General features: G+C 39.7%; 1 protein-coding gene across 1 annotated transcript in view; it reads right to left on the reverse strand.

Moving 5' to 3' along the window:
• Positions 1-7,327: 7,327 nt before the first annotated feature.
• Positions 7,328-22,863, reverse strand: part of shtn1 (shootin 1) — a 35,498-nt gene continuing 19,962 nt past the window's right edge. Inside the window, exons 6-16 of the mRNA XM_062430974.1 lie at positions 21,263-21,360; positions 19,128-19,209; positions 18,817-18,911; positions 18,580-18,726; positions 15,329-15,482; positions 14,906-15,032; positions 13,652-13,734; positions 10,585-10,688; positions 8,906-8,956; positions 8,368-8,488; positions 7,328-7,869 (exon numbers count right to left, since the gene is read on the reverse strand). Of these exons, the coding sequence (XP_062286958.1) occupies positions 7,838-7,869; positions 8,368-8,488; positions 8,906-8,956; positions 10,585-10,688; positions 13,652-13,734; positions 14,906-15,032; positions 15,329-15,482; positions 18,580-18,726; positions 18,817-18,911; positions 19,128-19,209; positions 21,263-21,360 (1,094 nt within the window). The 3' untranslated portion in view covers positions 7,328-7,837. The remainder of the gene's footprint in view (positions 7,870-8,367; positions 8,489-8,905; positions 8,957-10,584; positions 10,689-13,651; positions 13,735-14,905; positions 15,033-15,328; positions 15,483-18,579; positions 18,727-18,816; positions 18,912-19,127; positions 19,210-21,262; positions 21,361-22,863) is intronic.

The following is a 22,863-nucleotide window of genomic DNA, read 5'->3' on the forward strand; positions in this document are numbered from 1 at the left end:
TGATGACTCTCTGTCAGATGTGGTGAGTCTTTCCTCAGGACATTTGTGTATCTCTCCACCATGTTGTGTGTATTCAGTGTATATTGTATTCACAGTAGAACATGCTTCCAAAGCAGCAGCCATGTATAGTCATGTATGTGCTGTGCATTCTGAGAGTCACAAACCATCTACCATTGTTTAACCTCCAGGCTAAGGAACAAGTGTTATCAGTGATAGTGTAATGATATCATGAAAAGTTGTTTATTTATTTTTGGGCATTTTTAATTTAAAAGTCCATGGCAGACAGGCCAGTGAGAGAGAGAGAGAGAGAGAGAGAGAGAGAGAGAGAGAGAGAGAGAGAGAGAGAGAGAGAGAGAGAGAGAGAGAGAGAGAGAGAGAGAGAGAGAGAGAGGAGAGAGAGAGAGAGAGAGAGAGAGAGAGAGAGAGAGAGAGAGAGAGAGAGAGAGAGAGAGATATGTTTCACAATATGTTTGACCAAATAAATCCATATCAATATTTTGACCATATTGTAGAGATGACTATCGGTGCTTTCACTAAATATTAACGCAGTGAGATTTTTGATAAATAATCATCAGTAATGTGGATATAATGACAGAGTGGATGAAGGCAGATAATAGAACAGTCTGTTAAGCTCAGAAAATGACATTTTTACTGTAATGCAGCCTTTAAAGCTTATTCCATATCATCATATCACCATATACACAATCTAAGACCATATCTATAAAATATAACCATATCAATATAATATGGATTTATTGGCCACCCCTAATACATACATATAACACCACAGGGGTCAGAAACTTTATAACCCTAACTTGAGCCTTTAGCTGCTTTCACCTCCACTTGACTCACACACTCGTCTCTTCTAGGTGTAGAGAAGACACACCTCACTATATTCCTCCTATCTGCTTCTACTTCCATCCACTAACTAAATACAACAGACACTTATGAGACAGACTGTCCTCATGTCTTTTCTCTGTGTGTGTGTGTGTGTGTGTGTGTGTGTGTGTGTCTTCTTCTCCTCCCTCAGGCTGTGGGTCTGGGTCTGGACTATATCAAACTGGGAGGTCTGAGCGGTGCTGAGAGGATGACTAAATACAACCAGCTGATTTGTATAGAGGAAGAACTGGCCCGACAGGGAATGCTGGGTATGTTTTTTTATACTCCTCCCTTGTTCCTCTTCTCTTTTTTTTAACAGAACAGAGAAAGAGGAGGCCAGACAAAGCAGAGAGAGAGAGAGAGAGAGAGAGAGAGAGAGAGAGAGAGAGAGAGAGAGAGAGAGAGAGAGAGAGAGAGAGAGAGAGAGAGAGAGAGAGAGAGAGAGAGAGAGAGAGAGTGGTAGTAATGCCTGAGCTTGAGAACACATCTCTCTGTTTCTCTGTGTGTTGGATATGAAAGGAAACTGTGTGTGAGGAATCATACAAGTGTGTATGTGTGTGTGTGTGTGTGTGTGTGTGTGTGTGTGTGTGTGTGTGTGTGTGTGTGTGGGAGTGAGTGGAAGAATGAAAACCCTTACCTTGGATCTGTTAATTGGCTGCATAATTACAGGCAGGGACAAATACTTTCCCATCCATCACCCCCCCCCAAAAAAAAAAAGAAGGGAGGCAGGGACACTGGAGGGCTAATGAGAGATGAGCACATGTTTGTGAGATCTATTCCATCCTTAAAAAAAGTTGATGTAAGATGTTTATGGGTATTATATTCCTGTGTTGATACTACGAGCTGAAGCCCAGTGAAAGGCTCAGTGTGTGTCACAAAACATCATTTCAGTCCAGTTATCTGAGGCGTCTGCCATCCAGCTTTTGTCCTTTCGCTTTATTTCACGAGTCCGTCTCGTCCACAGTCTCCAAGGAGCAGCACCCCCCTCCGCTGTTCCCTGAAAAGCCACAGGAGCAGTCGACCGCAGCCTGAACAAACACTGCTTCCATCGTCTGCTTGTATGAAGAAAATATTTAGATTATTAGATATTTATAAAGACTTCACATGTGTTGGTGCCACCTCTACCTGTTTGACTGTGATGATTTCATTCTGCTGTTCTCACTCACTTTCAGGTCAGGATTTCCCTTCTTAAACCCACCGAGTTGATTATACAAGCAGTGTATTATTTTAGTGCTAACATTCAGTTTGGTTTAAAAATCAGAAGGGGGGGGGATCAATATGAAGCTATTCAGAGAGAGGCTAAGTGCTTAAACATGACCTTCAATAAAGCAGTTTGGAAAAACCCCACAAAACCTCTCGTCACCACTTCAGGTATATATGAGCTATATCATCAGGTGCTGTGTGCCAGACATCCTTAAACAAACACAGGTCTGCTTACAGGTCACAATCAATCATCTCGGAAAGAAGAAGAAACAAAAAAAACAGCACTCGTGAGCCGTAACACATGGCTGCTGAAAAAGTGGTGAACAGCAACATGTGAGCCTTCAGTATTCACACAGAGGAAACACAGTCATTCACTTTCATCTGAACACATACTTACTTTTTAGATTTGTAGATGGAGGTGTAGAAAAAAACACTCAACATTTAACTCCAGTTGTGACCCGGTCTAAGAATCTCCTCATAAAAAGTGTCTACTAAATGTTTAACCACAGACCTGTTTAGAAAGCATCAATAGTGGATAAAAAGAAATCCTCATAACTAATATCTTATTAAAACTATCAACTATTCATTTCACTAAAACACATGTCAATTGATACGGATCAAATTTGACCCAGAATGGACAAACATGTGTAGCACCTATACAAAAGTATAACACATTTCAGAATAAAAGACATTTTGGGTGTTTTTACAGCTGTTAAAATGGACCAAATTGGACCCAAACAGTATGTAAGGGTTACAGTATATTCTTAGCATTTTATTTTGAAAAATCCTCAGTTAATAATCTTATTGAATGTTATTAGTATTTATATAGTTTACCATGAGGCACTAACTCTCTTACACACTGAATTTCAGATGAATGAAATGATTGAAATATCCACAGCTCTTAAAGGAATCATTCATACTGACTTAATTGAGAACGGATACATATTTGAAATGATAAATCAATAAATGATTTGATGTCATGTGACAGCTGGATGACATTTATGTACAGTACATAATACACAACACGTCAGCAGACTGAACAGTCTGTGGCCAGTGGAAGCTCTGTAATTTAACAGAGCTGGATTAGAAAAGGCTGTGTAAAGAAGCTGTGGGCGGATAAATGCCAGAGAACACAAACACACACATACACACACACACACACACACACACACACACACACACACACACACACACACACACACAGCTGTGTCACTGTTGTCCGACAAAGCCTGCCTCCTGTCTGCGCGGGACGTGTGAGGAAAAGGCCCCTTCATAACTGGTCAGCACCCCTGCCTGACCCCCTCATGCCTCCTCAGTTCCTGGAGGAAATGATTCTGCCAGTTTGTTAAAAAAAAAAAAACAGGAGAGGAGAGGGAGAGAGAGAGAGAGGCCCGGCGAAGCATCCGCCCCGGCCAGCAGCATCGGAGATAAAAAAGGCTGCTTGTATACAGTGGGAAGTGGAGGAGCTTCACAAGTGCTTTGTGTACCAGCCACATACAGCTGCATCAATGGGCCTGTCAAGTGAGTTATCCCTTATTCACGGCTCTTTTCTATGAAACAGACAACAGACAGAATGTGGCTGACACGGCCCCTGCTGTCTACACCACAATACTCCTGCTTAACTTTTAAAGGCTGGAAATCCCAGAAATGTCCACAGAAGGTTTAGTCGACACAGAACTGAAACGTACACAAATATTCCCCCTTTTTCTCTTTCATGGGTTCATCATGGTTTATCATCATTTTAATGTAATACTTCATCATGTCATTCTGGTTCAGACGGTTTCCTTGCTGCTTCCACTCGGTGCTGCTTGTAAATGTCGTGGAGCGAACACAGCCTCTAATCAATGAAACGTGCAGACACAAGCTGAGGCCGAAACACGCAGCAGTGGCCCTGAGCTACTGAGGCTCCCCACAGCAGGCAATTACTGTGTTTGTTGGGGAAAAAATAAACGAAATGACTAACAAAATAGGTCAAATTAAGTGTTTCCCAGACACACTAAAAAAAAGGACCTCCCTAATTGCTGGTCCCCGAAGGGACAAAAATACAAAAACAACAAAACATTATATTGTATCGGCCGATGACAAGGAAAAAGATGGAGCAGCGAGAATGGGCTGCGGTGGCTGAGGAGGAGGAGGAGGAGGAGGAGGAGGAGGAGAGGCTGAGGGAAGAAAAGGACACAGCGTGGTTTGTGTAATTACATGTTTTGCCTCCATCGGCGGTGTGTGTACCGTCCGTCAATCAACGTCAGCGAGTCCGGCGGTTAGAGCAGATGGCGGAGGAAGGAATCGAGCCGGTCATTGACTTTGTTTCTGCTGTGAGAGGAGGAAGAGGAAAGACGGCTTCGCTCCTCTTCTCAACCACTGTTTTGTATGTTGGCATACTATTGAGTTAGTGGCAGCACAACCTAAACTAGAAGAAGCTCATTAGATATGGAGGATATGAGCTGTAAATCAATACTTTCTCTTTCTCTCTTCACTTTGCTCTTTACTGGAGCGGTGTGATCACTCAGTGACGCTCTCTTCCTCCCAGATGTTCTCCAAGATCATTCAAAACATCCTCAGCCTGTTTTTTATGTCATCAGATATGCTCTCTGCACAGCTGATTAGTTTATGGAATCTCCTCACAGATGATTCCCTGTGTCTACAAAGGGGACATTGTTGCCACTAAAGCTGCTGTTAAAGAGCGACTTCCGCTGCGACATTTGGATAGTGGAGAGAGGAATGAATGGACGTGTGGAAGACGGAGTGGATTCTTTGAAGGCCGCTGATGATAAATTCGGTTAGAGAAGGGACTTTGAGCCACAATGACATTTCCTCCTCTCTCTGTTAGGGGGTTATCGGGAGCTGGAAATTGCACCTCAGCGCTAAATGAAGCCTAAAGCTTTAATTAACAACAGCACACAATAGGTGATGGACATCGCCCACAGTTCACAGCTCTCATGTTTCAATCCCTCAAGTCAAGGAAGTGTCTGGGAAATGTGGGCAGGTGTCGAGGGAAACCAAACAACACGGGAGTAACCCACCATTGTGGTTAAATAACCAGCACAGTCATTGTAATTTTCAAAGGGCACAGGCTGATCCTCTGCTCCATACCTGACTAACACCCTTCTTTGACTGAGGCTTAAAGGGCAAATCCACCCAAAGACACTTTAATATTGTTACAAAACAGCCAGAGCTGAAGTGTTTTGCATTTTTTTGGACTCACTGAAATTCCATTTGGTTTCCACTCTTGTCAGTAACTGATGTGACATTATTCATGGTGTAATATAACAGAGTAGGTATAACAAACAAAAAAAATCTCATATTGTGAAAATCAGATTTTGGTTTCATTTCCTCAAAGATAAAATCCAAAGTGTCTCACACACAGCACAGCCAGGAGTCCCTTGTAGAGATTTCACCAACAGCAGCCTCAAGACCAGAATGCAGTGCTGCTATTAACCCTTACACACTGTTCAGGGTCAGATTTGACCCATTTTTACATCAGAGAACAGTAAAAAAAAACTGTTTTCTTTTAGCCTGAAATTTGATGCCTTCCCCTAATGTGACCCAGAATATACAACAAAGGAAATATATTTGACACATTTTCATCCAACATTTCAAGACTCTTCATTCTTCACATTTAATATCATTTGTTGAAATAGTTCTCATGGTTTATGTAACATCGGACCTAATTATGTGAGGAAATACTGTGACGGCTCAGAATAGGAACAGTATGTGAGGGTTCAATCTGTTTCTAAATGATTCTGAACAAACTTAAATATAGTAAATCACAAACTACAACAATTGTAGTTTTTAAAAAAGATACTAATGTGTGTGATCTTCTATAGTTCTCTATTCACAGGGTGGAACTCATTTCTTTTGAGGGAAACATAATTGCTGCCTGGCTTATGTTACAACCTGTGGTAATGTTACTCTCAGTGTAGGAAGTGCTGCTTATTGTACTACAGGGAAGTTATGGTGAAGTGTTCAGAGTGCAGGACTGTGACATCAGAGAGCATAATAATAATAATAATAATAATAATAATAATATAATGTGTTTGAGGTTAGGCAACAAAATCAGTTTGGTTAAAGCTTCATATGTTTTTTTCTTTATTTAACCAAGACTTAACCAAGTGTGGTGAGTTCAAACAGAACCATAAGAAATCTTAATCATTCTTTAGCTGATATGATTATTGGATTGTGCGATTGGATATTTATTGTTGGAAAACTAATGAGGAATGTTGTCAGTAAAATGTTCTATATCATCATTTTATGTCACTTTTATTAAACTTTATTTTAACTCGAAAGACCATTAAGGAGGAATCCTTATTGTTGTCCATAAACAATGCAAAACAACATGATGACTGAATACTAAAGAAGTATTATTATATTATAGTTAAAAACATTTATAATCAATTAAAACACAGTGTGAAATAAGACCTTTGAACAGCTGCACTGCTGGGTTTGGCAGATATATTCATTAACAGTGTCATCATGACTTTATGCTGATAAGGAATTGAAGAGAAATGATGTTTCTCTTAAGATGCTGTTGAACTTACGCGTTGTTTCTAGATACACTGATTCTCACAGAAATGAGCAAAACTCATCCAAAACACTTTGACTTTGTTTTATTTTTTGTGAGTTGTGAAATGAATGACAATATTGCATATTTGACATATAAAGCCATGCTGAAACTAATATTACAAGAATGAGATGAGACCATAGCAGCACAGTTAACATGAAGCTCTGGAAAAAAAAAAAAAACAAGAAACAACCTAAATCAGTTTTAAACATGACATCCTGTCATCTGTAAACACAGAGATGTCAAAATGTATTCAACACTTTTATTGTGAATAATGTTCTTTATACTGGAGATGGAGATGAAATGAGTGCAAACACAAATGACATGTTGATGGGTGTAATTCTTCTGTTTCAAATAAAGGATACGATAAATTGTTGATGTGAGAACTTTCCAGTCTTCTTCATTTTTTTGTTAAACAGCTGTGCAGTGTTTAAGTGTATTTACTCAAACTAGCTTTCCTTGAATCATGTCCCACCCTCTCTCACACACTATATAATACACTCCTGTACATTTATCTGTGTGTTTGATTTGTGCTGTGTGCTACATAGTGACATGACTAAAGACAGATCTCCATTCTAAAGCGGAACAGGTAGAGCAAAGTGCAGGGTTGATGCAGCAGGGAGGAGGCAGTGTACCCTACATAAAATGGTGGCCTGAGAAGGTTTGGGGGGGGGGGTTGGTGGTGGTGGTGGTGGTAGCAGCGGAGAGAAAATCTGCCACAGTGGCCTGTAATTGCTCACTGGGAGGCTACAAGGTTAACGCTGGTCTAGACGGAACAATGCAGAGGACATGCAGTACTTTGACTCAAGGCTGCAAAACCCCACTGCACTGTTCCTCCCAGTGCACACAGTAGACTGGGATTCACCTTCAGTACTGGAAAAAAAGAGCTGAATGAACCCTGAGAAGAAAGTGCGAGATCTGTCTTTTCACTGAAATGAAACGGCCTCAATGTAAAGTCCACATGCTACATAAACCTCTGGATAGATTCACAACCCTGAAGCCTGCTCCCATTGGACTTAAAGTAGGAATCTGCTGATGAGCCACCTGTTTTCATGTTATACTTTAACATGATTCTGTATATCAAAAAAAAAAAAAAAAAAAGAAGAGATAAATGGATTTTTCCATCATGTGATCAGCAGTCAGCTACAGTACATCCAGTGTGTGTAGGAGCAGAGTGATGTCTGGTGGCAGCGTTCACATAGCAGCAGAGAGGTCTGGATTGGAACCTGCACACAGAGACAAGCAAACACGGCAGACTGTTGGGATTCTGTCACTGAAGCTACGGAGTGTCCTGTGTTGGTTATTTCACAACACACAATTCTTCAAAATGATCATATCCACCTTAATAATGCTTTCACATGACGAGTGTCACTTTTAAAGTTGTGTCATACCAGAGGAGGAACGCTCATGTTGCACTTCTTATGTTAAGATTATGGCTCGTCAATTAGCTGTCACAAAAAACTCACGAAACCACATTTACACGCCACCTTTTCAACCAAGTCCAAAAACATTAAAAAAGAACCCAAAGCAAAAGTCAAACTGCTGAATATTCTGTTTTTTGGAGAACTAATGAAACAATCAGTGATCTGCTTGATGAAAGCTGACATCAAAACACAAGAGCGGAATCTAATCGTACATTAACAGTAAAACTACAGTGAGGATGATCTGTCAGGTTGTAGCAGAAAGGTCGGGTACGGACGGCGTAAAGCGGAGATGAAACTTACTGGGGTTGTGTTTGGAGTCCGCTGCATTCCGTCGCTTCAGCAGGACTCTCTGCAGCTCGTCGTCGCGGGCCTCTGATGGAGACGCTGGCTTTGGTTTGGGGGAGGCTCTATTGAAATTCTCCTTTACGATTTCAACAAAAGCACACACAGACAGACAGATGGCCCGGTGAGGAACACAAGACGAATGAATCTCAAAGTAGCTACAACTTTGTGCTTTCGCTGCTACTTGTGGGCTTAATTTGAGTATTTATTTACCTGACTGTTACTGGAGCGGATGCAGAACTAACAGCTGCTCATTTAACCTGCTCGTCTTTATCTGGTACGTCCAATATGTTAATATTGACTTTAAATGTAGCAGTAGGACTTTTACTTGGGTAAAATATCTGTTGAAATTTGTAATATTTGAAATATAAATGATAGTGTGAGCACATCCATGTACAGTGTAGAAAACAAAGTCTCCTCCTGGGTAAACACAGTGAAAGTTCAACTAGTAAAATAAGGCTGGTGAGGACATTTGATTGTTTTAAAGTCCCATTACCATGATTCCTTTAAGTTCCTGGATGGCAGAATTAGAGGGTGGCCTCTCCATCTGATAAAAGGAAAATAGGAGGGAAAAGATGGGTTTGGTAAATAAACAGCAGTCTGACACATTATACTTATTTTTCCTCATTCAGCACTTAGAGGCTAAACTGCACCTCTTACCACAGAGACGAGACACACTGTAGGCAAGCTTGAGGACGTATGCTTTCTACAAGAAGCAAATGTGTCAACACAACCATTTCGAGTCACGTCATTCTCATTATTTATAATTACCTCGTAGAGCAGGTCCTAATGCTATCTAATTTGGCGGAGTAGTTGTGGTGGAGGAACACGCACGACTAAAAGATGTCTTGGCCATAAGTCATGTTTTATCAAAACAAGCAGCTCTTAGATAATCCCACACACTGATGGATTTAAGAGCACTGAACAATATAAGCTCAACAATGTACAAAAAAAAAAAACCCTCATTCAGGCTCCACAGCGGTGAACGTCTGCGGCCGCTGGTTTAGTTTGGTGATTTCAGCTAAGATGAAAACACATTTTCACTCACAATCAGGACATAATTCACACACACACACACACACACACATACACACACACACACACACACACACACACACACACACACACACACACACACACACACACACACATTAAACTGGAATATTCTACTGACTTCCTGTAGGTGGAGCTCTTTTTGAACTATGAATTTCCTCCTCTGAATAGTCCAAACAAACATATTGTAAACACATCACTTCCTGTGTTCTAGACTTTTTTTTTTCTCCAGACAGGTTTTACAGATGAAAACATAAAGGCCTCTATTTTCATACAGTAGATGTGTGTGAGGTATATTTAAAGCACGGGTTGTACCTTTAACCAGACACCTCAGCTACTGATATCATGAACCTCATCACAAGTATTTTTGTAACATAGCAGGTCACCACTGAGATCCATCAGTCTTCAGACAAACCGTATTCTCCTGAGCTCCATTGTCATCTTTATATCTCCTTTCATTGAGTGGATTATTTAACAATTTCTAATTGTCCCTATAAAATGAGCTCAGCAGGTCTAGTAGTCAGATGAAAAACTCCAATCAAAAGCATTGAAACTTAATCATTTCATGACCTACAGTATTCCTACATAATGCATATGTCAGGAGTGTCAAACATATAGCCTGCGGGCCAGAACCGGCCCAACAAGGGGTCCGATACGGCCCACTGGATAATTTTAAAGTATGAAATTGCAGAAAATAATTCAAAATGTTGTCTGAAATCTGAATAATCTGAGACACAATATTGTTGAAATAGCTCATTTTTCACATTAAAGAGATTATAGTCAAATTATAATATATATGTTAAATTGGCTATATGTGACCCTTGAACTAAAAACCCCTGGCATATGTACATTTAACATAGGTAACATTTTTAATGAAAGACTTTTACTTGTAACAGAGTATTTCTACACTGTGATGTTGCAACTTTTATTTTTTTTAGTACAAGCTCTGAGTCCTTCTGGATCTGATACCATGAATGGAAAAACGATGGATGAGTGTTAGGGCAGCCCTGACGGAGAAAAGGCGAGATATTTATAACTTCAAGATCATTAACAGTCAAAAACACAGCAGATCATAGATGAGTCTCTGAGTAAAACACCATTAAAGGACATTAGTGAAGTTACCGGTCTCCTGCGTCTGTTAGGTGTCTGGCTGACAGGTCGAAGTTGAACCCCTTTCTTGATCCTTTGCATCATTTCGTCCACTGCCTTCTGTTTGATGTCCAATTCTAAGAGAGCGAGACAACAGTTTCACCACCGAGCGTTAAGCTTTAGTCGTCTTTTACAATAGACGTGTCGCATTTGGCAGTTTGACGTGCACTAAATGGGAGTCTGCCTCACAGGGGAAACAGTGCCAAGAAGCAAAGTGAGTTTAAATGATGTTGAGAGGTACGAGGCACTGTGTAATTCACATGCATCATTAGCACTGCAATTGAAATACAGCTAATTCAGATTTAAAAATCTTGAACATGACACAGGCCCACATAACCAATCATTAAGGGTTTTGTTGTTTTTTTTCCAGGTAATTATACCATAAATCCTGACTGAACTGATTCATACAGTGAATTTAGTATTAGCAGGTTTGGCTGCAGTCATTTGTAGAATTCATAGTACACCTGCAGAGTTCAGAGCCTCTGCAGTGTGAGAAGTTACCAAAAATGATTCTGGAAGGAATTCTGCAAGAAGAGGAGTTTCAAAAGTTCATAGAAGATGTGAACAAAATAATTAAATCCTACAATAATGTGGCCTGTCGGAAAAGAAACGTGAATATTTAATTTCTTTTAACACAGAGCATTCAGTGGCATACACAATGGAGCTATTGTTAGTCAAATGTTTTTAAAATGTTGCACAAAGACTTTTTCATGTTAAAGTAATAGTGAAATATTTTCCTCCAAAGTGCTCAGAAAGAGACTATTATTCAGGTGTCACAGTAGAAGATCCTTGGGTGGCACCTATTCAGCTCTGTTTATAATTCCAACAATAACTCTGTGTGTAGTGCCCAATTCAGGCCTCACATATTCAAAAACTATTAAACAAAATGAGGCCTGTTCAGTCAACATGCATGTCCTACCTGCTCCTACAAGTCAAGGCTTCCCCCTTTTGTTTGTGCAAATTAAAGAATTTAACATGTTGACCTAATAGACCAATGATGGAGATTGGAATTTGAATTTCTCATGCAACCACTTAACAACAGCGTTTGTCCTTCTACACACAGAGTGACTTGCATTTGAAAAGGAAAAGGTGAAAAGGATAAAAATGTGAAAGGCAGCGATGGGATTCAGGATCAGTTCCCTCATAGTGAAATGCATGAGAAATAGCAGCCCTGAGCAGAATTAAATACCAAATGAACATACAATGCATCGCCTGGAGAAAGAAAAGATGGGCTGAAGGTTTGAATTTTGATAGTATGACTTACAGACAATGGACATTTAGTGTAGTTTCCAGCTTTTTTCCCTTCACTGGTCAAGTATTATAATATATATTTAAAATAATAATAAAAATACATCTAGAGGACACTGAAACATAAAACTCCAGAGTGTTCCTTGTCTTTTTTTATTGATAGCTTTTGGTATCTAGATCATGTGACCCTGTGACCTCACTGTGACCCTATTGAGCCACTTTTTAATTTGCTTCCCTGAGAGAGAAGAATGGGACAGGTGTGTTGCAGAGCAGGTGTGCAGCAGTGTTGTTTTTGACAAGCATCTTAGATTTAGTCTTAGTCTTAGTCTTTTGGACTAAAATGCTTATTAGTTTTAGTCACATTTTAGTCACTTCTATATGTGATAGTTTTAGTCCAGTTTTAGTTGACGAAAACTCAAAAGGGTTTTAGTCTAGTTTTAGTCAAAAAAAAAAAAAAGAAAAAATAAGTATAGTCTTTTAACAAATTAATTTAGGTCAATAAGTATTGGAGATTGCTGTTGGGCAGTGTCACACATAAGTTGTGAAAATAGCAGCAGATCTATAAGTTCAACACATTGTAAGCTTGCAGATCTGCTATTTTCACAAATAATAACAATAATAAAGGAATGGTTTTAGACATATAAGGTTTCCACCCAACGGCACATTTCTGATCTAAGGATTGTGTATTAAAAATATATAAAAAAAATATCCTTGTGGCGAGCCTTAAGGTGCCGCTTAAGGTTGGTCGTATTTTTTCCGCCTACTTTGTGGCCACATTTGTCACCGTCTTCCTTCACAATACACAATTATTATCTGCTGGGTTATATTTAAAATACACCCATATGTCGTCTCTACGTTTGCGACCACCGAGGTGGGCGTGACCAAACAAGGATAGACTGTAGGCAGCAGCAGATACTTTTTTAGGTTTTAATTGACACACACAATAAGCAGACATGTCACGCATTTTAAACGTCTGACAGATCACACACTAACATTTTCGTCCATTCTCGTCTCGTCAACGAAAACTCACACACGTCTCGTCATGTTTTCGTCATCAGAGAGCTATGTTTATCTCGTCACCGTCTCGTTATCGTCATGAAAAAAAGTGGCGTCAGCGAAATGATTTCGTCATCGTCATCGTTGACGAAAACAACACTGGTGTGCAGGAGAATAATTCATGTATATCTTACTTAGTTTTGCTACTGTTAATTCCTTTTCTTTTTTTTCTCCTTGGACTCCACATTATCTTCACTTTCTTGCTCAATATCAGCGTCTTCTTCATAATTTATGTTTGCAAAGCAGGTCAAAAGAAACTTCAAATTCATCCGTTTTTCAGCAGCTTGATGTGGTAGAAAGAGTCAACTACAACTAACTGCTGCTGTTGCTATCATTATCTGCACTTTAATGTGGTGGATTACTTTTATACAACAGTAAACATCTGCCCAGATGTGTGTATGTTTATGAAAATATACTTGCATATATCATTTGCCTTGTTGCCCCACTGTTAGTACTTGAAGCTTTACAGCAGTTTTTAAAATGTGTTTTACTTTTTAGTTGCACTATTGTTGTTGTTTTTATTTATTTCATTGTTTTTATTGTTGTCTACCTCACTGTGGGTCTGAGAGAAATATCATTTCAATCCTCTATATGTTCTGTACATGTAGCAGGATTGATAATAAAGATCATTTGACTTTTCAGATGAAAACCAAACACCTGTCAGCCAATCCACATTTAAAGTCCTCCTTTACGGTGTCATGAACAGGTGGAATCATACTACATGTTTGATACATACCTGGAGTCTTGGCAGAGTCCTGCTCCACAAGTGGGATGTCAGTGCTGGTGCCTCTCCTCTTTCTGATTATTGATAACAGGGAGCTAAAGGAAAAAGAAACTGAGATCATCATCATGTTTTTATTAAGCTGCTTTCATAGAGGAAGCAGAATTTCTGTATACAGTCCAGGCTGCATTAGTAACCCCAGGGGCCCCAGGGGCCCCAGGGCACTAAAGCTCATGTGCCCCACACAACTTTTATTTTTGTCAGATTTGATAACACTGCTGTCAGGTGGAACATATTTTGTTTTGCACATACCAGGTTTCTGACAATAATTATCAACATCAAGACGAATATTTCTATACAGCCCGACAAAAAAAATCATTGAGGGCCCCTTTTTGCTCAAGGGCCCCTAGGCACTTGCCCAGATTGCCCATATGTTAGATCCTGCCATGTATACAGTAGACTTCAACCTTAATCATACATACATTAGCTCTGTGTTTTTTTGTATAGACATCAAACTGTATTTTTCCCCCCCTGGTCCTCACATGAATATCATGACCAGCAAAACAAAAAAGAAAACCAGATAGTCTACCAGCTGGTAAGACAGCTCTCTGACTAATTGCACTGAAACACTGAAAGTGCTGTGTGAGGTCCCTGCTGAGTGACCAGACACTTACTGTTCATACACAGCTTCTGGTTAATGCTGCTTCTAACAATAAACATTCCAATAAACATTACCTTTACAGAATTCCCTCTGTTGTTGTTTATATTGCACATGCACCATACTCTTATTTCATTCAGTCATTTCTAATACGCCCCTCTGCTCATGTGGGAATGTTGGGTCTCTTTAAATTAAATTAGAGAGTACAGTCTAGACCTGCTCTATGTGTAAAGTGCCTTGAGATGAATAGAGATAGAAGGGGCAAGGAGATGCTCTTCTGATAATATCTGATGTTGTTCATGGTAATTCTGTGTTTTATCAGTAAAGTTTACGAACTACACTTCAGACTAATAGTGACAAGCAGGGTGACAGCTGTCTCATATGACTAGTTCCACCTCACATCATACACACGTGTGTTGTTTGTAATAAATCCAGTGTAAGTTCATTAGAAGGTCTATTAACTGCACAGTCACTGGTTTACACACATTTCCTCTTCATTCTCTCTGTCTCTCCCTCTCTCTCTCTCTCTCTCTCTTCATTGTGTGAAAGGTGTAAATGTGTCAAAGTGAAAAGGTGTTCCCTGTCTGATGCTGTACTGTGTGTAGTCCAACCTGAGTGGGTTAGAGGCCAGTGTTAGTGTTGGAGGAGGTGGAGGTGGAGGAGGTGGTGGAGGTGGAGGTGCTGCAGCAGCAGGGGGTGGGTTGGTCAACGCCTGCAGCTTCTTCTGGAGCTCCTCAACTGGCCAGCAGACCCCATCCGGTTATAGTACACACACACACACACACACACACACAGACACACACACACATACACACAGAGCGACAGCACCAAAAAACAGAAAGGAAACTGTTTTAAGACTGTGAACAACAACTAGACATGCAGAGAATCTCATGGCCGTACATTCAGACAAACTGTTGGGAATGATGTTGCCTACGCACAGTGCTCCCTCTGTTGATTTTGTGTTGTCCTCTATAGAGCACAGCATAATGCTCCACAATGTTAGCCTGTCCTTACAGTTCCAAATATGCCCTCACCCGTAAACCGTAGATCCTTGACCTCCACTTCAGCCTTGGAGCAATTCTTGCTGCACTCCCTCTTCTCCTCCTCCACAAGTTCCAGTTTACGCCTCAATGCTGTCAGCTCCTTTTCAGCCCCGCAGCTCCTCAACCTGTCCTCCATCTGCTTTATCTAGGGATGGATGAACCACACACACACACACACACACACACACACACACACACACACACACACACACACACACACACACACACACACACACACACACACACACACACACACACACACACACACACACACACTGTTACAGCATACTGTAGGTGCCTGTTTATGCCATAAAAAGGCCTGTAGAGTATTGATTGTAAACTAGCTCATTGTTAACTTCACACACTTCCACTCAGAAAAAACAACCTACATGGAGCAACTAAAGGGCTATTCTGTTGTTGTCATTAAAAGGGCATTGCCCGCAACATTAATAACGTTAATAATGGACACACCTGATAACACTATTACACATATTACAGAAGATGACACATGGGAAGATTTAGGTTCTGGATTGCTACAAGGGGGTGGGGAGCCAGACATGGAAAGAATTTGATTGGAAGATGAAAATGAGGTTCTTTAGGACTCTGCTAGTGACCTGTGTGTTTGCTCAACAAATGTTGGAGAAACTGTGGTAAGGTTGATGGTTGGGGATCATACCCATATTTTCTGGAACTGCCCCAAAATACAGACATTTTACAAAGATATGAAGGCAGAAATGGAAAAAATCTTAAGAACTGACATTCCCCTGGATCCACTACTGTTCTTATGAGACAAACCCCATTTTACCTTTGATCAGCGCTATCTAATGCATATAAATATTGTTGATGACAGCAAGACAAATGATTACTATTAATTGGATGAAGCTTAACTCCCCTACAAAAGGACGATGGGTACAAAAAACTCAGACACATCTACCTGATGGAACAAATGACTGCCCAGCTACAGCTAAAAGCGCCTATAGGAGATGGACATTTATTATTCTATACCTTGGATAAGATTTCCATCCTCTATGTGATGTATGGACCTATGGTGCCATTCTGACCCTGTGCAGCATTATTTTATTTGTATGTACCTTACATATGTGTGGAAACAAGCCCAATCTCAAGGGGATTTTGTTTTGTTCTGTAAAGTTAAAATCGTCTGTTTATATTTATGAATGGCAATAAAGTTAAAAAAGGGCATTCCCCTCTTTTTCAATTAAATTGAACATTAAAAACAAAACAAAAAAAGCAGTGATAGACTATGTGTTTTTATTCTACCTTTGTGCTGAGAAAGAGCTCTACAGCATTATGTTGGCTGTGGAGTCAGCAGCTCCTGTAGTGGTAATTTCGGATAAGTAGCATTGGGTAGCTGCCAGTCAACATTCAGTCATCCACTTCCCAAACCCCAGTTCCTTAACTAATGTTTTAATTGTTCCTCAAATAAAGGGTATGGCTCACCTCCAACCCGGCACCAGGAGAGATCAGTGATCCCACTCAGCTGTAATTGTTTTCCATCAGTGCCAGAGGAGGTGGGAGCGAGCTGGAGGCTACGCTGCTGCTTTTAATTATTAATCTGGCAGGTCATGGCCCCTAAGTTTAACTGTCATAGCCTCTGATAATTCAGCAGGCATTTCCCCTTCTATGTAATTAAGCAGCAAAATGATTCTTGTTTTGATGCATATGAATGAGAGGCATCACAGGTATGAAGAACGATTAAACAATTTACTTGTAGTTTTTAATGAGGAAGTGTAAATGAATGATGAATTATTTAGTTTGAATGGTGTCTGTAATGTCAGATACTGGATCCTGTGTCTTACACCAAGTTGTTTTACTTACTGCTTTACTTTTGCTTTAAGCAAATGTTTTATCTCCTATACTAAAGAGTACTTTTCTCTAACTGGTGTAAAAATGTGGGCTAAAATCAAGCTGGACTCAAGGTATAGCCAGTGGTATCCATGGTCACCACAAACTGAAGCCAGACCACCTCATGCAGACCTACACTTTTGACAAGGTGGAGAAATACACTGTTATTATTATTATTATTATTAGTAGTAGTAGTAGTAGTAGTAGTAGTAGTAGTAGTAGTAGTAGTAGTAGTAGTAGTAGCAAGTATCATAGCAAGCCCTTAAATCCACAGTTACTTTTCTTAATAATTTCAAATGGGAAATTCATTATGTGTATTTCTGTTCAGAATATGAGCTTATTTTTTGATAATATGTCACAATTTTGGTCACAAACAACCATCCTCTAAGCCAGAGGTCACCAATGGGCAGACCGCGGTCCGGATCCGGACCTGTAACTGATGAAATATTGAGGATTGTTAAATTTTGTCTGAGCGTTTCTATTTTAACGGGCGCAGCTTCTCCAGCTATTACGGTAAAAGTGGAGCGGCCCTCAGAAACTCACATGCCACTGTGCATAGCCAATCGTGTGTGACGCTAATCAGCCAATCAAATGCATTCAGTTTAAGTTTAAGTTAAATTTAAAAGTAAGTCTTGATTTGATATAAGAAAAGACATTGTATTCATCTTATTCGTTTTTTTTAATTTCTTTAATTATTTATTTGAATCACACAAGTTGAGTGTAAATACTAATTAAATGAATTCTACTGTATTTATTTGACAGTCTACAATCTAGACACAGATGCTGATGGAACTACAATGCTACTTCAAGCTACTGAAAAATAACATTATGATGTTCTGGACCTTCACTTTAGGAAATGTTCACAAATTGGACCTCAGTGAATTCTAATTGAATACCTCTGGTCTAAGCTCTGGTGACAGTATCAGAGATTGTTTTTATAAATCTGGGGTTCAATAAAGATGATAAGCACACTATGTATGATTATGAATGGAGTTTGTGGCATGCTTGTAAACATGGTGCTTATTTAACAGTACTGGAAACAAATGAGATTTTGGCAAAAAAACTGAATAAGACACTGATTTCAATTTTTATGAAGAAACATTTTTTGGCTCCACCACTGCTTTAAATGAAGGTTTGGGTTTTCTCTCAAGGGAACTGTGCAATGAGGATGTAATCCAAACTAACAAGAAGAAATGTTCCTAAATTACAAAATAGAATGAGTTATTTATGTAGAGACAAATGATGTCTCTATGAGGATTGACTTCCACATAAAACAGCTTGTACTCTTTAAAGAAGTTTGTATTCATTATTTCCTCTCTTGCTTATCCATTAATTTAAAAAACTATGTGTGATGTTGTTTGTGCGTTGTGTCTGCAGACCTGGTCCTGGTGCTCCAGCTTCTGTGTCTCCAGATCCTGGGTCAGTTTGGTGACCAGGCTGAGGGCTTCCTGTAGAGCTAGGTTTGGTGAAGAGTCCTGCATCAGGATCTGATTCTGTGTCTCGAGTGTCTTTTTTTCAACCACCATCTGAAAGAAAGGACCAGAAAGAAAGAGTCAGGTAAAGTCAGGCCACACACAGGATGAGAGAGGAACTGTAAATAAACTAAACAAACTCACTGCTCTGGCAAAGTTCTCTGCCTCTGTCCTCAGGTTCTGCTCCAGGTTCAAAGTGTCCTGTAAGACCTCGTATTCTTCCACAGCAAACTGAGACACTGGACAAAAATCTCCACATTAGGTCATTCGTGCCTTTACAAGTCAGGTCCAACATGTAATGAACACTATATCTATTAAATGTGAATCCTTGGTGTAATTACTGTGAGCAAATGAGATAATGCTCATGATTAGTCTCTTTTTTTTACTGTTGGATCATTAGTGATTGGTTTCTAAAAGAATAAAGACCATATTAAGCATATATACATCCCTCTAACCTCTGTGATATTTCTTCAGGAGCTTCTTATGCTTCATTGCCTCAGCAATTAAAACAGTGTTATCGTGTTTCTCTTTCAGCAGCTGCAAATGTAAGAAAGGACAGAGTGGAGAAACAATACAGACAGACCATGAGATCTATTTTGAAGTAATTACTGTCAACATGGAGGGCACACAAGGGTAGTGTACTATAATATTTACAGTCCACTCTTTTCACTGTAAGTGCAACTAATGAGCGAGACTTTTCTCATCTAAGAATGTATCGAACTATTTCTAAAGGCACATAAAACAAAACAACAGTGACTCTTTTGTATGATGGCAAACAGGTATTATTTATAACATGTGATTGGCCCACTGCCACAGCGGCTACAACCCATCTGTGGTGGTGAAGTCGTGGTGAATTTCAATTAGTGTGCTGAGCAGTTCAGCAGCCAAGAACTAAATGTAGAATGGGTATCGAATGAAGTACTCAGTTGGTATCGGTATTGTTAGGGAATTTTCCATATTTAGGGTCAAGCATGGGCCTTGAAGTCACAGTAAGATCTTGGCAGAAAGACATACTGTTTCTCTCCTTGAGACAGTAAAGGCACCATGGGGTTTTTTTGGTGAATGCAGGAGTCACTTTGATAACGGTACCACAGCATTGATGTAGAAGCCGAGGTCAGAGGATATGACTGTCTGACTCCCCTAACCACACAGATGGGTAACTGTGTTTTCCTTGTTTGTAGAAAAACAAACCAATAGGCTAAATTCCATTGCTATAGATGAATTGAGTATGACCATTTATGGGCATAGAGTATTCGTGGTACTATCTGTGAAGGCTTAACCTTCGTGTCGTCCTCCCGGGTCAAATTGACCCTGTCTGTTTTGACTGTTCCTTCTTTCCTCCCTTCCTCCTTCTCCCTTTCTTTCCTTCCTCTCTCTTTCCTCCCTTCCTTCTTTCCTTCCTTCCATCTGTCCTCCCTCCCTCCTTCTCTCTTTCTTTCCTTCCTCTGTCTTTCCTCCCTTCCTTCCTCCATCCACTTTGCTTCCTTTCTTCCTACCTTCTATCCTTCCTTCCTCCCTCCCTCCTTCTTTCCTTCCCTCTTTCCTTCCTTCCCTTCTTTCTTTCCTGCCTCCATCCCCCCTTCTCTCTTTCATTCCTTCCTCTCTTTCCTCCCTTCCTTCCTTTCCTTCCTCCATCCTTCTCTCTTTCTTTCCTCCCCCTACCTTCCTCAATCCCTCCTTCCTTCCTTCTTTTCTTTGCTCCCTTCCTTCCATCCTTCCTTCCTTTCCTTCCTCCCTCCTTTCCATCCTTCTTCCTCCCTTCCTTCCTTCCCTTCCTTCCTCCCTCATTTCCTTCCTTCTTCCTCCCTTCCTTCCTTGACTGGAGGACAACAGGAGGGTTAAAGACTATCCACAGAGGATGTTTCCTCACAATCGTGTTGGCATCATGCATCAGATGTATGTATCCATAATACTTTGATTCTCCTCGACCAAGCTTCAATAAATATTTTCAGCGTAAGACATCCTGGACTCCTGGGCACTTTCTACACTGATTACGTTAACCATTGACAAAAACATTCTCCAGAACAGCTATCACTTTAATGGTACTTGGATTGTACTGGTATTATATATTTTTTAAACGATACCCAGCCCTATATACATGGAGTCAAACTCTGCTAGCTAAAGGTATGACAATTTCACTTAACAGCTGCTCAAATTGTGGCTAAATCGCTCTCGGCAGACAGGACAGCAGTTTACGCCACATAGCATGCTGGATTACCACTAACCCCTTATGTGCCTCACTGCTGCAACATACAGCAAGGTTCCAAAAAACAAAAAAATGTACACTTGACACTTGACATGAAAATATGGATTTGCCAGAGTAAATTGTACCTGTATAAAGATATCCATACTAATAACCTTTGTTGTTACTGCTCAGCACAAGGAACACAGAGCTCTTAACTTCTGTTAAAGTGTTAGAAATGTTACAATTACCAGCCAGAACTCTGGCTGTTGGCTAGTGTTAATGACTTAACAAATGTTTAGCTATGCATATGTAATTTAGTTTAATGTATTTATCACGAGAAAAATGGATTTACATGGAATCTGAGTGACAGAGACAGTGGAAAACAAAAATTGTTCTTTTACTCACTTCTTCCCTGGTTTCCTTCAATAGTTCTTTCACTTCCTCAAGATCAGCAACTGCTTGATCTTTTTCCTTCAGTGTCAACTCCAATTTATCTTCTAGTTCTAAAACAAAGAAAGCAAAGCAGTGTTAAACAGTGTTCTTATGCACCATAGGATACTGGTAATGTGAATGTGAAGTCCTGCAGATTTACAGTTGCAGTTGTTTTCCTGAGTTGCTCCTATTTTGCACATTTGTATTATATTTCATTACAGTTCATTTAGTAACCACATCAGACAAACTAAAGGGTAAAACTGTCCATTATATGAATCTGCTGCTTCAACCAGTGTTAGTGTGATTGGCCTTAATGTCATGTAGCGGAAATTATAATATCACAGTAGCTGAAAATCAGAGACCAAAATACACATCACATAATCAAATACAAGATTTGCGCTGCTTTTTGATTGTCAATATAATATAAAAAAAGTGAGAATCCAGAAGAATATAATGCACTAGCCACTCTTATTTCTTTGTGATATGTGTTCGCACAACTAAAAGTAATGGGCACAAAAAAAACAGCAGCATCAACAGAGTGTATTGTTATTGTTAAAAGAAGTAATGTCAGTTGTAAATCGAAGAAACATCATAAATTACAGAGAAAGTAAATCTGTTCATACAAAGCAGCTCACAGTAGGACCAGGCTGAGACATTTAGCAGGGTACTTAAGCAGAAAAAGGTTGCTGACACCTAAAATTGTTTTTGGGGAGGGTTGGAATGCCCTTTATTAAGTAGGACAAATATTCCGATAGATGAAATCCTCACATTAAGTGAAAATGTTAAAAGATGAACTGATGACCATCTTTGGACCTCACCTGTGATGTGTTCAGCTTAGAATCTACAACAGATGTTCTTTGATCACATTCAGTGTAAAACATACATGTTAAAAGTAAAAACATGTAGAAAGTATCATATGTGTTCCCTGACAGGAGCCGCTTTTACTAACTGCCCATTAACATGCAATTATGAATTTTCAACATAATAAGCCCACAATCTTTGAGCAAGTCAACTTATTTCTGTATGCAGTCATCTTCTGCATCAGAGTATATCATTTGCAAATGACATGATTATCTCTCCCTTTTAATGCCAACAGCCTTCAACAGCATGATGGGAAAAGCGTCATGGAGTATGAATCCATTATCACCCGAGGTATAATTACTGCCTGACTAAAGGAACTGACCATGACATTTCCCAGAGACAGATGGATAAGAAGAAAGGTAGTTCACTAGTGCTGTGCTTTATATAGTTTAATACTCATTTAATACATATAGTTACTAGTTACTTACTTCATGAACCAGGAATGCACAGCTTAGAAGTTTACATATGACTAGTTGTTTTTTGGTCCACTATATTAAAGATTTTTTAATAAGACTTATTTATTTTTATTTTTTTAAACATATTTTTATTAAACTTATTTTTTGCAAAGCAGGTGTGACAAGGACAATACAAAACATGGCACTAGCGGATTTCGCAATAAGGTTGAGGCATTGTCCTCACTGTGACTACACCTTCTATGAGAAAAATGACTATAAGGATACCGAGCTGCTGGAGCACAGACAAGGTGCTGCTAC

This window comes from Scomber scombrus, chromosome 12 (assembly GCF_963691925.1).
Source record: "Scomber scombrus chromosome 12, fScoSco1.1, whole genome shotgun sequence".
NCBI classification, from domain to species: domain Eukaryota; kingdom Metazoa; phylum Chordata; class Actinopteri; order Scombriformes; family Scombridae; genus Scomber; species Scomber scombrus.